The sequence below is a fragment of the Neolamprologus brichardi genome, chromosome 7, assembly GCF_056152115.1.
Source record: "Neolamprologus brichardi isolate AB-2024 chromosome 7, ASM5615211v1, whole genome shotgun sequence".
Taxonomy (NCBI): domain Eukaryota; kingdom Metazoa; phylum Chordata; class Actinopteri; order Cichliformes; family Cichlidae; genus Neolamprologus; species Neolamprologus brichardi.
The window spans coordinates 58504737-58520797 of NC_142110.1; the positions used below are offsets into that span (position 1 = coordinate 58504737).

Below are 16061 nucleotides of genomic sequence, written 5' to 3' on the forward strand. Positions count from 1 at the left end.
ATTTCCACGTCTTTTATTGTTACCAAGATGGTGAGCTTAGGGAGAGTTAAAGAAAATGTTTTTCCCAGTCTCCAAAACAGCATCACTTAATCTAATGCTAACTTTGTAACTGCTCCAATCCACCATTGTTTGTTTTACACAGCGAAAAATGAACTGTTAACTTAGTCTGATGTTTAAATTAGGTAGCCTGTTGAAGGCTGACTGTGGCAGCTATACCACTCTCTATTGCACTGATACTTGGAGCAAGCAGGAGTAAATCTAAAGAGGGGCATGAGGTGTACTAGACCATATTTATTTCAAGGCTTTCATCATATTATTCAGCTCATTGCAAGCACCTGCCTAGACAGCATGATAACACTAAGCTAGCCAAGAACCCAGAGTGATGTTGAATGCACACGACAGCCTAGCAGCCAGACCCTAAACTTCAGATAGCAAATGGATGAGCAGTCAGGCTGCAGCCTTTGTTTCTACCTGTTCATGTTTATACAGTGGAATCACTGTAACGAAGAAACTTCAGAAATATGTTAATGTGTAAATTGATTTACATCGCCCAAAATTTAGGATTCTTATCTTTGCTTTGTGCTGTCAGCTTTGTGTTCCTACTTAAATACTAAAGGAAAGATTGTATGTGTTTTCATTAGGATAGAAATGGGGCTGGGTATTGATTTTGATTTCTATAATCGATTCAATTCCAATTCAACTTTTTATAGCAGATAACCACCTTAAAAATGTACTGCAGTAGATCGATGAATCAACATAAGAACATTACCTGATGCTGCTTAAGTAAAGTAGAGCAAAGTTACAGAGGTTTTATTAAAGACACAGCTAAGCAATAATTTGTAAAAGTCTAAATTCCTCCAGTACTGAACAGCAGAAATTAGGCTTTCTTGTCGGAGGAAAACTTTGTTTTTCTTCAATGCAGCCACCACATCTTCCTTTAAACTAGAGCTGGGCGATAGAACGATAACGATATGTATTGCGAAATAACTTTTTCTCGATAGAAAAGTTAAACTACTGCGATAGGCCTCATCTCTCTTGTCCTCTTAAAAAAAAAAAAAAAAAAAAAAAAAAAAAGAGCAGCCAATCCAAATTAACTAGGGCAGAGCCGAACCAATCACAGCCGCAGCGTCACGTCACGTGACTTGTTACGTACAGCACAAGTGCCAAGCCGCACATGTGTATTTGTTTGGGAAGCAGCCAGCCGCCGTGCCGCCCGGGTAATGGAGGAAATGAGTGTGCCGTCTAGAGAAAAATCAACCGAGAGCATGACCGAAGGTTACCGAAGAGAAAACAGATGATGGTTCCAATGCCGGAGAGATTGTCGAACGGAAGAGCCATAGAAGTTCCGTACTGTGAAGGTATTTCAGCTATTTCAAGTCTGACAAAAAACAGAGTAGTGCGCACTGTAAATTGTGCCGAAAGCAAGTCTGGAAATACAATAAACCGGTGCATGCTCAATCTCTGACTGGAAGCGCTAATTCGTCATTCGGTTTTTGTCAGACTAAAGTAACTGTTAAAACTGTTTGAAAAGCTAAGCTATACAACAAGGAGAGATTGAGAATTTCCTTTTAGTTCTTAGTTTATTTGATATTGACAAAAGTTGACAAAATTTTGTCTGTTCTTCTGTAAAACAAACTAAGATTTTTTTTTAGAATTAATATTTTGTTTCTAAGTGGAACTGACAATGTAGTAGTCTGTTTTGTTTGTTCTATTTTGAAACTTAAACGCTTTAGCGGCTGCCTTTTGTGTAGTTTGCAATATTTGCCTTTATTTATCTGAAGAAGTCTCATGTTTCTTAAGTACATCTACCCTGTTGAACTTATTATGGGAAATAAATATTTAAATCAAAACAAGCTGCTGATTATTTCACATTTTACTTGTGAGCAACGGCACATTTAAATCTTACAAATATAGTTATTTGGCTTATATCGTGATATATATCGTTATCGCCCGAAATGAAGAAAACATATCATGATATGAAAAAATCTTATATCGCCCAGCTCTACTTTAAACGTTTACAGACAAACTCACTCATTCATTAGCATAGTTGAACACACAGACCATACATGCACAAAAACACACACACCAAATCTACAAAACCATCAGAACTCATTTTCCCTTCTACTAATGTAAGAAACACAACCCATTGTTAAAATACAAACAATGTTAGATTTAAGTACGTTCAAACTTGATTTCAACTTTAACTCTAAAAGTTTTGACTCCAAAACAGGCATTTAAAGAAATGTGAGGAAAATATAAAGGCCAGCTCAAATGCTCTAACTTTCTCATGCCCTGAAACTGGTCCTCACAAAAGGACAAATAATATTTTTATTGTCTTTATTTATTGTATTTTATTTACTTTCTTTGTTTTCATAATACAGTTTAATTTCATTACTCACTCATGTTTGGATGAGCAGTTAAATCATTTACTGCCCTCTGCCACCCCTGGAGGCTATTGCCAACTCCTTCTGTCTCAATTTCTCACCAGGGCCATCACAGGTGACCCCTTGCACGCCGCCAACCACCTGTTTGACTCGCTATATAATCATGTATTTTATAATGGTACAACACATGGGGATCTTAATAAAGGCATACAAATAAACCAAACAAGAACCTTACCTCTGTGAATGGTGTCAAAGCAGAGGACACATACACGAGCCTCTTTCTCCAGGTACTTCAGTTTACACTTCCTGTTGCAGCACACAGCACAGTAAACCTGCCACAGAGGAGAGAGGATGACATTGACGCATAGATACGCTACACAGCAATCTGCATGGACAGTAAATTCACGTCTGGAAGAAGACAACAATTAACAGGATATTGAAACGTGTTTGTCTATCTGGTCCTTCAAACAGCATAAGATTGTGCTATAAACAATAGTAGAACCGAATCATGTCTGATTTAATAAGAGGCCTTTGAGGGACTTAACTCAGCACAGACCTATAGAAGAGCTGAAAAAAAGAACTGCTGACTCATGCTCTCTGCTTACATCAATTCACTGTGCTATATTTGGTCCTCACTTCATCAGAAATTTTACCCTTACATGCTAAAAACTTCCAGAAATACCTTGAATTACACAAGAAGAAAAAACAGGCAATGCAAAACAGGCATTTATAAGAAGCTCATTAGGTAATCACTTCTATGGTGGAATCCATAAGATTTACATTTATTTATCAGAATCACTGTTGGGATCTAGATTTTTATGATGGATGCTTTTCACAGTTTTCAGATTTTTTTGTATAAAGTAATCAGGAAAAATCTCATTGTTCAACAGTGAACTCTGCATTTCTGAGTCAATTAACTGTTTAATTGTAAAGCTGGGCATACACTGTGTGATTTTTGGCCCATTTTGAGCATATTTTTCAGTTGTGCGACCGTTTTGGGGATCGGCCCAAGTTTCGCCTTAATTGTGTGTCATGCATCGTGGAGTATACATGGGGTAACAAGAAGCGATTAACACCTCACGAATAGCTCCCGATCATCAATCGTATGCTCGCAAGGAAATCAAACCTGTTTGAAATCATGTTGGCCTTTGTGAGGTTGTCAACGGAGCCTTTCACACTGCGCATGCGCAAACAGAAATGGAAGTGGAAAGACGAAGTAGCAGTTTGGCAGTGCAGCGTGTGATCTGGACACAAGCGATAGAGGCATAACTTGCAGAACTTTATCATGACTGCACCAACTATGAAAAGAGTTGCATGGACATTGCTGCTCAACTGCAGCTGCCTGGTCAATGTTTTTCATAAGCAATTTAGCAAAGTTGATGGTGGTGGTGTGTGTGTCTGTGTGAGTAAAGACAGAGAGGGAGAGCAAGAGACAGATTTAGTGTTATAAGCTTCATGTTATGGACGCACAGTGTGAGCACTCAGGTTGCATCAGAGCATCGGGCCATATAGTGTGAGACCCTGCATCATGACAGACGAACCTCTAGCCCCTGCGATTTAATTGTACAGTTTGAGCAGGAGCTGAATAATGTGACTGAAAAAAAAACCGCACAGTGTATGCCCAGCTTAACGGCATTAAACTGTTTAAGTTTCTCTTACAAATGACATTTTTAATCTCAATGAGATATTTACCTGGATAAATAAAGGAATAATAATTATGTGAAACAACAGCTGTATTGCTTTATTATGTAGCACTCTTTGTCTACCTGAACACTTGCATTTAACAAAGCTACCGAAGTCAGGTAAATGCTGTGCGGCTAGTAGCTGACTAATTACACTTTGCTTGGCTATTACTGCAGAAGTTGACTTCTTTCAGCTGCTATTTGCAAGGGGTTGCCACAGTGAATAGATCTGCATGTCTGAACTTGCATAAATTTTAGGCCAAATGCCCTTTCTGACGCAACCCATCCAGGAATTTGCATCACCTCCCAGTTTTGAAAGTGATACCTTCGCATGCTAGGCACTGGTGTTCCCTTTCAGTTGATTCACTCGGTACAACACCTAAGTATGGGATATCACGCCCTTGCGTGTCCTGGCTGAAGAAACCTTTATTCACGCCTTTAAGGCGGATAACATGTGATGACACGCGCACGGACCCGCCTGCACATATAGCCGCTGTCATCACAGTCATGCCTCAGTTCTTATGCTCTTCACCTCGCTGAGAACACCTCTACTGAGTTGGGCTAGCTAGCTGCTACTAGTTAGCTCCGTTGTCTGCCGACTTGAACTTAGCTTAACTGCCCCTGTTGGTGTCAACCTCCACCGCGCAGTTGGTCCGTAGGCTGCCCGCGGAGCGCTAATTTCGAGTTTTCTTGTGCAGCGTTTGGCTTTGCGTTTTGGAATGGACTCCAAACTGATGCGAGCAAAGCAGAAATCTTCTGTTCGCCCTGTCTTCAGGGATGCGGTTTCTTTTTGCACGACAGCGACCAGCACAATGCCTGCCCTGTCTGCCTGGGGATCATCCACGCTAGGAGAGCGTTGACGGAGCCTGAAGCCTGTGCGTTTTGTCGCCAGCTCCAGCGCTCGATCCTGGAAACACGGGTGGCGTTTGTGGAAATAGCGCTGGGACGCTCGGCTGTGGATTATCCGGTCGATGTTCGGGCAATTAGCTAGGCTGACCACATGGGATATGTTGACAGGTTAGCTGATGACAAGCCGGAACCATGCAGGAGCGCTGACGGGGTTCAGCTTGGGTTGAAGCCCACCAGCGCTCCCCAGGAACACGATCACGTGCTGGACATCAGCCTGGACATCCATGGTTTGTCAGAGGATGAGCGGGAGAGCTCATTGTCGGCCAAATGTGCCGCCACTGCTGTTGCGCTGGTCGGCCACGATGACACCTGTCTTTTCTCCCTGTTACGCCGTACTGTTGAGAAGCTGCAGGTGGACTGGTCCTCTCCTCCTCCAGCTCAGAAGCCGTCACGGTTCTGAGCTGGAGGAGGAGAGGACCTCCTCCAGCTCCGGGTTTTTCCTCCCACCGGAGCCCAACGGCCATAAACTGCCTTCCCATGTTCCCAGACTTTGTATGCAAGCTAACAGCATCATGGGATAAACCTCTGTCTGCCCGCGTCACTGAGCCCGGCTATGGACAGTCCTTGGCTGTTTATCTGGCCCTGTCCCATAACCATGGTGTCAGCGGCCCCGCAACTCTGCCGTCCAAGCACTGCAGATTCTCTGCTTCGCACCTGGAGAAGATTTATCGGGCTCAGGCCTGCACTGCTTGCGCCATGAGCTCCATCACCATGCTCCAGATGTACAAGGCAAAGTGCCTGGCGGAGCTCGGATCGCTGGTTCCTGATGACAGCCCACTGGCACCTCTTTTTAACGAGGCCAGAGTTGCCACAGATTACATCCTCCGTGCGTCCCGCTGTGCAGCGCTCTCCCTGGGCAGAGGGATGGCTTCATCAGTAGTGGCGCAGAGGAACCTGTGGCTGACCCTCTCTGATGTCCCGGATAGAGACAGAGCTGTATATCTGGATGCACCAGTGTCTGCAGCTGGGTTATTCGGACATTCAATTGAAGCCATTTGGGCTAGATTCAATCTGAGGAAGAAGCAGACTGAAGCTCTGCACGACATCATTCCCACACGTCAGGCGAAGCCCAAGCCCGCAGCTAGCTCTCACAGGCCCGCCGCTCCTCTGCCGACTGGCAAGAGATCGACGCCCACTGCTGCAGTGGGTGTGCCACCAGCGGCGAGCTCCGGCCGAGCTCCACGCCAGTCGGCCTGGAGCAAAGGCCAACCCTCGGGCCCCTGGCGGGACCCAACACCCAGGAGGAAGAAGTCTCAACCTTCCTAGCTCTGGTTTCGAGTGGAGAAGGGGTCGAGCGGCAGGGAGACGCTGCTTTTACCCCTCTGTTGCCGCCCAAGAGGTGCTGCTCAAGTTCTGTTCAGGTTGTCAGCCCCAGAAAGCGCTGCACTTTCCTAACACTGTCTCCCAAGCGCAAACCCCCTGCACATAAAATTCCTGCTGTTTTTCATTGTTGTGCCCCAGGTTAGGTGCCTCCAACAAAATGTATGAATGTACATGTTCCCATGTTACAATCCAATCCAATTTTATTTATAAAGCACTTTAAAATACCCAGCACAGGAACAAAGTGCTGTACAGAAAATAAGTTAAAACAATAGAATAACAGAAAACAGCAAAATAAATAAGTAAAACACAAAACATAAAATTAAAATAGCCCTATATTAAAACAAAAACAAGATAAAACAGCATTGAATCACCTAAAAACAACTAAGATAAAAAATAAAAAACCAACATCTCACGTGGTGTCAAAGGCCAGGGTAAAGAGGTGGGTTTTCAAGAGTGACTTAAAAACCAGATAAAGAACTGGCCTGTCTAATCTCTAAAGGAAGCTCGTTCCACAGTTTTGGAGCTGCTACAGCAAAAGCACGATCTCCTCTAAGTTTACGCCCAGTCCTGGGTATCTTCAGGAGCAGCTGATCAGCTGACCTGAGAGAGCGGGTGGGTGTATAAGGCTGTAGCAGCTCAGAGAGATAAGATGGGGCTAGGCCATGGAGAGCTTTAAAAGTAAATAAAAGAATTTTAAAATGAATCCTAAAAGAAATGGGCAGCCAGTGAAGTGAAGCTAAAACAGGGGAAATGTGCTCAAACTTTCGAGTGCCAGTTAAAAGACGAGCTGCGGCATTTTGCACCCTCTGTAGATGACTAATATATAATGTGCTGACCCCAATATAAAGTGCATTACAGTAATCCAGCCGAGTGCTAACAAAGGCGTGGATCACTGTCTCAAAGTGCTGCCGTGAAAGAATTGGCTTTATTTTTGCCAGCTGCCTGAGGTGAAAGAAGCTTGATTTTACCACTGCCTTAATTTGATTATCAAACTTCAGATCACAGTCCACTTTGACCCCCAGGTTTGTGACAGTTGGCTTAACATACTGTGCCAGGGAATCTACATACACATTGGGGGTCTCAGTGGGGCTACCAAAAACCATCACCTCTGTCTTTTTATCATTGAATTTTAAAAAGTTAACAGACATCCAAGTCTTAATGTCATCGAGACACTGAAGTAATGGCTGTGTAAGGTATCTGCCTTTTTTCTTTAGAGGGACATAGATCTGACAGTCATCAGCATAAAAGTGGAAAGGAATGCCGTGCTTTCTCAGTACAGAACCAAGAGGAAGCAGACATAAAGAGAAGAGGAGGGGGCCTAGAACTGAGCCCTGTGGGACACCACACAAGAGGGGAGCGGAGGACGACACATAGTCACCAAGGCTGACACAAAAAGTTCGCCCCGCCAAGTAGGACCTGAACCACTCCAGTGCTGTGCCCCTAATGCCCACCCAGTGCTCCAAACGAGAGAATAAAATGGCATAATCCACGGTATCAAACGCAGCTGTCAAATCTAAAAGCACAAGAACAGCACAGTCCCCAGCATCAGTCGCTAAAAATATGTCATTAAAAACTTTTAAAAGGGCTGATTCGGTGCTATGAAAGGGTTTAAAACCAGATTGGAAAGCCTCTAAAACATTTTGCTTTTCCAGGAAGGCCATTATTTGGCTGTAAACTACCTTTTCCAGAATTTTGGAAAGAAAAGGTAGTTTGGAGATAGGCCTGTAATTTACAAGAACCGTAGGATCAAGAGCCGGTTTTTTAATCAGGGGTTTGACTACTGCATGTTTAAAATCTTTAGGGACAACACCTGACATCAGACTATGGTTTACCAGCTCAAGAACCAAAGGACCAACTGTGGGTAACACCTCTTTTAAAAGTCGAGGAGGGACAGCATCATTTGGAGACCCTGCAGGCTTAAGATGACCAACAGTCTCCTTTAAAAAGGACAGAGTCACAGGCTCAAACCTGTCAAAGACAGCAGAGCAGGAAACAGAGACTGAGAGGTCATAAGCACAAGGAGAGATTTGAGCCCTTGTGGAGGAGACCTTCTCAATAAAAAAGTGTAAAAAATTTTCACAGGCATCTGATGAGGGCTCGATACAGTCAGTATACGGTGCATTAAGAACAGAGTCAATAGTTTTAAATAAAACACGCGGGTTGTGACAGTTTGACAAAATAATGTCAGATAAGTGTTTTCTTTTGGCATCTTTTACAGTTCTTTGATATTGACGCCAACAGTCCTTCAGCATCTGGAACGACACTTGTAGTTTGTCCTTTTTCCACTTGCGCTCAGCTCGACGGCAGTCGCGCCTGACAGCTCGGGTCATGTCGTTCAGCCAGGGCTCAGATTTAGTTTTAGGCAGTCTGGTTTTTAATGGAGCCACAGTGTCCAAAGCAGTCTGACAGGTAGAATAAAACCATGAGCTCAGTTCCTCAGTCTGGCTGCATAAAAAATCCGGGATCTTACAGATCTGGTCAAAGACTGTTGAAAAGTGTTCAGCAGTGGAGGATTTAAAAACACGACGGTGCTGAGCAGCAGCGCGAGGTTTAACTGAGGCACAGGCAAGAGGAACTTCAAACATCACAGGACTGTGGTCAGAAAACACAGCATCACAAATCTCTATGTTAAAAACAGAAAAACCATGAGATAAAACAAGATCAAGTGTGTGTCCACGTTCATGTGTGGGACCTGTCACACTTTGCACCAGATTAAACGAATCAATAAGGTTTAAAAAGCCCTTCGCCATGGGCATATCAGGACAACACACGTGAATATTAAAATCCCCAACAATAAGAACACGATCATATTTTGGCATGAATTCAGCCAAGAAGTCCGCAAAGTCACTCACAAAGTCCTTATTGTATTTTGGAGGCCGATAAACCACCGCACACAACACTGTGTGAGAGCAGCCCAGCTCAAACACAGACAGTTCAAAGCTGGTGAACGACGGGGTTGATAGCTGCTTACATTTAAAATGACTTTTAAAGATCGTAGCTATTCCTCCTCCTCGGCCCAACATACGTGGGGAATTAAAATAGCAGCAATCGCCAGGTAGAAGATCTGAGAAGATGCTGCACTCACCGGCGCTCAGCCACGTCTCGTACACACAGGAAAAATCCAGTCCTCGGGATGTGAAAAAATCCTTCAGGATAAACGTTTTGTTCGCTAGGGACCTAGCATTTACCAATCAATAAAGAGTGTTGTTTATTCTCAAACAATCACAAATGCTCAGCCTGCAGGCAGAATGAGCCAGGTCAGGCAGGTGATGCATTCTCCTGCAGACACACTGGGGGGGCGACAACACCCCGCAGACAGTGCTGCAGGTCAGCCGGCTGGCTGCTCACTTCCCTCAGTGGCGCACTTGCGCCCCCTCTCCGTTGGTGCTGCAAACCGTTGCCATGGGTTACCGGTTGCAGTTCCGGGTCAAGCCGCGAGTCTTAAACGTACCTATGAACGTACAAGTTCAAGACAGCTCTTGAATGCACTCGGCCAGGGAGATTGGTTTACAACATAGGTGTCAAACTCTGGCCCGCGGGCCAAATTTGTTTTGTAATTACATTTGGCCCGTGAGGCCATACCAAACTACTATTAGAGCTGGCCCGCCGGTCTTATACAGCACATGTACTACTAATACTACAAATCCTAGAATGCTCTGTTGGCGTTTTGGCGCGTCAGTCAGGACAGGACCCATTAACGCCCTCTCCTCTGTTGACAGTAGTCATAGCAACCGTGCAAATACTGCCGCGCTACCTCTCCCAAAATGGTGAAAAGAAAGAACGAAAACAGGAGCTTTCTGGACAGGTGGGAGACAGAATATCTGTTTACCTATGTAATAGATAGACCTGTTTGTCTTGTATGTGGAGCTCATGTGGCTATAACCAAGGAGTACAACATTAGACGACACTATGAAACGAAACACCAAGAGAAGTACAAGGACCTGGACATGACTCAAAGGCGCCGGAAAGCAGAAGAGATGAAAAGAAGTTTTGTTTCACAACAGACTATGTTCAAAAAAGCCATATCACAAAGTGAGGCTGCTGTAAAGGCTAGTTTTGTTGTGGCAGCAGAGATCCCAAAATCAGCCCGGCCCTTCAGTGAGGGAGAGTTTGTGAAAAGTTGTATGATGAAAGTTTGCGACGTTGTGTGCCCAAAGAAAAAGCAAGCATTTTCAAATGTTAGCCTGAGCAGAAACACAGTAGCTGATTGCACACGTGAACTTGCCAACAATCTAAATAACCAGCTGATGGAGAAGGAAAACAGTTTCGTTGCATTCTCCCTCGCTGTGGATGAGAGCAGCGACGCCTCTGATACTGCCCAGCTTTCAGTCTTCATCCGTGGTGTGGACTCAACTCTCTGTGTTACGGAAGAACATTTAGGATTAAAATCAATGCATGGCACAACCACAGGGAAGGAAATATTTGAAGAGGTTTCCAAATGTCTAACTTAAATGAAGTTGCCATGGGAAAAACTTGTGGGGTTAACGACAGATGGTGCACCAGCGATGTGCGGTCAAAGGAGCGGACTGGTGGGCAGGGTACGGGAGAAGATGCGAGCGGAGAACTGTGCAGGTGAGCTGACTGTTTATCACTGCATCATACATCAAGAATCACTTTGTGGCAAAGCCCTAAAGATGGAACATGTTATGACTGCAGTAACACGAGTGGTTAACTTTATAAGAGCCAAAGGTCTGAATCACCGCCAATTCAAATCTTTTCTTGAGGAGTGTGGTTCGGAATACGGAGACGTGCCGTATCACACGGAGGTGAGGTGGTTAAGCCGAGGAAAAGTACTGAACAGATGTTTCGAGCTACGTGAGGAAATATTTCAGTTTCTGGAAAACAAAGGGCAAGACACAGCTGAGCTCAGGGAGCAAGAGTTTCTGTGTGAGCTGGCCTTTATGTGTGATGTCACGAGCCATCTCGATGCGCTGAACCTGCAGCTTCAGGGACGGGGGCGTATCATCACAGATATGTACGCTGCAGTGAGGGCTTTTAAAACGAAATTGTGCCTGTGGCAGAATCAGATGCTACAAGGAAACCTGGGCCATTTTCCCTGCTGCCAAACGATGAACATGCAAATCTCTACTGCTGTGTTCCCATGTGCACAGTTTGCTGAAAAACTCTGTGTACTCAGTACTGAGTTTACCCGGCGGTTTGCCGACTTTGATGCCCAGAAATGTCGATTTGAACTGCTCAGTAATCCTTTTGCAGTTGACGTGGCAAAAGCACCAACAAACCTCCAAATGGAGCTGATTGAACTCCAGTGTAGTGACACGCTGAAATCCAAGTATGATGCTGTGGGCGCTTCACAATTTCCACATTTCATCCCTGACACAATGCCTGGGCTCCGCACCCACGCTGCTCAGATGCTCTCTATGTTCGGCAGCACTTACCTATGTGAACAACTATTCTCCTCAATGAAGATGGTTAAAACATCTCACAGGAGACGTCTGACGGATGAACACCTTCACTCGATCCTGAGGATTTCCTCAGCTCAGAGCCTGAGCCCAGACATTGAGGAACTAGCATCCAAGAAGAGATGCCAGGTATCTGGCTTGGACGCATCAGAGTAGATCAGTGTGTAGCAAACTGAACTATAATTAACATTTTCTTTGTGCAATTTGTCTTGCTACTTCCAGACATGGGCTTGAATGGTTTCACGTTTAATTATATTTTTATTAGTTAAGTGGTTTATTATTGTTATTTTATTTTTACATTTATTATTAGCCTGGGGAAAAAGTTTACTGCTAAAATTTAATTCAGAAGGCTGCAAATACAATTTTTTTTTAAGAAATGCATTCCAGTGATATGTTATTTAATTGGAATTTCAATGTTGCATGTGTGCAATATTAAGTTATATATTTTTATATAAGTTATATATCGTTCAGTATTAAGCGCTGCTTATTCCATATTCAGTTTTTCAGCAAAACTTATTTGAGTCTGTAAGAAAAGGTTCCTTGTTATATCTGGAGGAAGATTTTTTTCAATAAATATTAATGTTAGCCCGCGACTTTGTTCCAGTTTTGAATTTTGGCCCACTGTATATTTGAGTTTGACACCCCTGGTTTACAACAATCGATCTAGAGTTTGAGTTGCTGAGCTTTTGCTCCCCTTCTTTTGCATCTGAGGAGCAGAGGAGGAGGCATTCTCTTTGTCCAGTGCATGTGCCATGCACCTACATTGAGCGCACTCAGAATGTGCGATGCCTGTGACCAGCTGTTTGTCTGCTTCATTAATCCAAATAGAGGTAGAGTTCTGTCTAAACAGAGGCTGTCCCACTGGATTATAGAAGCTATCTCACTAGCATACGGTGCCAAAGGTCTTGCTTTGCCCCAGGGGGTGAGAGCTCATTCCACCAGGGGGATGGCAACCTCATGGGCTCTTTTCAAAGGGGTGCCTGTAGCTGATATTTGTGCGGCAGCTAGTTGGGCATCACCGCATACTTTTGTGCGGTTTTATCGGTTGGACTTTACAGCCCCTTCGGTGGCTCATACTGTCCTTTCTGCTGGATCTATCACTCACTAAGGTGGTGGTGGTCCAATTCCAGTTCGGTGGCTGCTCTGCGGGACGTGTATGTATGTCCCATACTTATGTGTTGTACCGAGTGAATCAACTGAAAGGGAATGAATAGTTATGTCTATAACTTCTGTTCCCTGAAGGAGAGGAACAAGGTACAACACAAGGTAGCCCCACTGAGCAGTTTGGCTCAGTGAAGAGCGGCTACTGAACTGAGGGATGACTGTGATGACAGCGGCGATATGTGCAGGCGAGGCTGTGCGTGTGTCATCACACGTCATCTGCCTTAAAGGCGTGAATAAAGGCTTCTTCAGCCAGGACACGCGAGGGCGTGATAACTCTTACTTATGTGTTGTACCCCGTTCCTCGCCTTCAGGGAACAGAAGTTATAGACATAACTATTCGTTAACACTATGGAGCCACTGTTATTGTGGAAAGTAACAGTTGGTTATACATTAGGGATCAACCAATATGGACTCCTCAAGGCTGACTGTGGTTATTGGTATAATTAAAACAAAACTCTGGTATCATAATACAGGATAAAGTTGACCCTGAAATCAGATTAGGCCAAGGGCCTTAACGGGCAAAAAAGGAATGACTTGTGTTGGCCAAAACCCCCCCACAAAAACAAACAAACAAAAAAAAAAAAAAACACACCCCACAGAATTTATGTGGCTCTAAATTAATGAATCTTACTCTTCTCACTGAAAGCCACTGGATTTTTTTTAACGGCGAGCCAGAGAAAAAAGCCATTTGACAACATGTCACAACAACCATTAATTGCAGCCACACTGTATTTACAGATGACATGATGCTGACACAATCTAAAATTCAAGTGTAAAATACATTCTATTCAGTGACTAACATACCTTCCCACAGGCACGACAGTGATGCCGCCTTTTGGTAAAAGTGAACTTCTGATTGCACTTCATACAGTTGGGAGCTTCAGAGTCTGGCACCCAAGCAGGCTGTCTGTTCCCTAGCTCCTCCACTCCCTCCCTTTTGCAGCTCACTGCCTTGGCACTGTCTGTGGTAAACTCCCCAGGGTAAGGTGGGGGTTCTGACAGTTCATCATACACCACACTGTAATCCTGATCCTCCTGAGTTGCATATGAAGTGTTAGAATCCCTAAAGTTGATGGAATGCTCATCTGTAATACTGGGGTTTATTGGTGAACGTTTTCCATCCTCTGCAGTACTTGGCACTGTTGTAGAAGCACTTAACATCTGAGCCAGCTCCTCCTCTTCCTCTTCTCCTGCTGCTGGAGATCTTGCAGTTTGGCAGTGCAGCTGTTTAGGTCTTGCACCTCCATAGGAGGGTTGTAGATCAGGGCTACTGCTGTGCTGGGACTGGAAAGTGTTGCTGGTCAGAGAGCTTGCCCCAGAAGAATAGTCTTGCCAAGGTCTGCAAGAGTCCTCTGATACTGATAGAGCACCAGGGTTAATGCTCCCCTCTGCAGATATACATATTGCTTGATCACTTTCTGGAAAAGGTAGACCTTCTAAGTCCTGTTTTACAAGCCCTTCCTCTGGAGCCCTGTTTGATTCTGGGAGAGATTCAGGATAAGAAACACCCTGTTCTGCTTCAGCATGTGCTTGCAGGAAAGCATCCAACTCCTCATCTGTAACCAGCAGCTCAGCCTGGTCGCTCTCAGGCAGGTACTCGAAACCAAACTCTGGAGGATCTACAAGGCTGGTTTCTGAACAATTGGTGGAGGTAAGATCTGTAGAAGCTTCAAGAAAAATCTGTTGTTGCCCCTCTGGAGACTGTCTGCCCTCTGCAACCTCCTGGACCATAAAAGCAGGTAAAGCGGGTGCCTCCGGGTGAGAAGCGGGTGCCTCCGGGTGGGAAGCGGGTGCCTCCGGGTGGGAAGCGGGTGCCTCCGGGTGGGAAGCGGGTGCCTCCGGGTGGGAAGCGGGTGCCTCCGGGTGGGAAGCGGGTGCCTCCGAATGGGACTCTTCCTCCTTGGCTTCCAGGCATGACAGGGATTCTGCCTCTGTGCTCTCAGACACATCTGCATCAATGCATAGCTCAGCTTCCCCTGAATCATCTTCTGTGGTCTTTGGGTTCACAAGAGCGCCGCACATGGACACAGCTATGGGTAAACATGACAGGGCTACCGGCTTGCTGTGTGAGGCTTTGGATTCCTGACCTGGAAGACACTCGGCTTCACATTCATCCAAGACTTCATGAGACTCATTCTCTTTACTAACTTTGATTGTTCTAGTTTTTTTAACACCATCAACAGGATCCAGATCACTCTGTTCCACAGAGTTCTCAACTACTTGGTCAGAGATATCCCCCCCTTCACTGTCCCCCTCCTCTTTATTAGCTAAATCAGTAGCTATTGAAGATAGTGAATGATCTGCGGGATCACAGCTCCTTTCCACTGCTGCGGGGAGAATGACATCAAGCAGACTGAGTGAGGCAGAGTATCCACCACTCTGCTGATGTAAATCTAGACTCAACAGTACCTTCCCATTCCCTACAAGGGTTTGCTCTTTTTGGGTGTCTCGACTATGGCATGCACCCTCTTGCTCTTGTCCTACTTCGGGGCTGTTAAAATCCACAAGCAGTGCTTCCTCTTCCTCCATTTGCTTTTCCACCATGTCCAGCTTACTGAAGGCATCATGGCTACTGGACCTGACCAGAATGGCTGAGCTTGTGTCATTCACAAGGTCGCAGACAGGTTTCAAAGCTCTGTCTGGACAGGGAGGGGTAGAGCTTTTGGCTGACCTGCGATCCACAGACAACAGAAGGTCCACACCAGTGAGAGGCTGACCTTTGACCTCTCTATCAGTGCTGCGGTTATGGTTATGACTGGCAGAACCATCAGGACAGCTGGGTGTCAATCCATAATGAAGAGAATTAAGGTCCGGGAGGCTTGGTGGATTTGGGGACAGCTCTGTAGGTGAACACTGAGGGCCAAGTGAGGAGAAGGGGTACACAGAGGGCTTCAGGGAAACAGGCCTGCCTTCGTGTTCCTCTGCAATCCAAAAAAAGGAAAACAGTTAATTCAATTATACTTGAGCTGTACTTTGGATACACTGGCACTGTCAATTCTGTTTTGCTAGATTTTTTTGGTGGTTTTTTTTCCCAATCTGGTAATGTGGTTCTGGGGTCAAAGTTGTGCTGCTATCCGAACCATGAGTGCTAAAATACAAATACATGGTTATATTTACTAACTAATAACTAATAAAATCCGGTGTCTCTAGATCGGAAACGGCTTCGCCTGAGTGAGACT

At 44.9% G+C, this 16061-nt stretch overlaps 1 protein-coding gene across 1 annotated transcript in view; it reads right to left on the bottom strand.

Moving 5' to 3' along the window:
- The window catches only part of zfyve16 (zinc finger, FYVE domain containing 16), a 42033-nt gene that overhangs the window by 19418 nt on the left and 6554 nt on the right, over nucleotides 1–16061 (bottom strand). The window contains exons 3-4 of the mRNA XM_006797283.3: nucleotides 13687–15803; nucleotides 2620–2716 (exon numbers count right to left, since the gene is read on the bottom strand). Coding sequence (XP_006797346.2) covers nucleotides 2620–2716; nucleotides 13687–15803 — 2214 coding nt within the window. The remainder of the gene's footprint in view (nucleotides 1–2619; nucleotides 2717–13686; nucleotides 15804–16061) is intronic.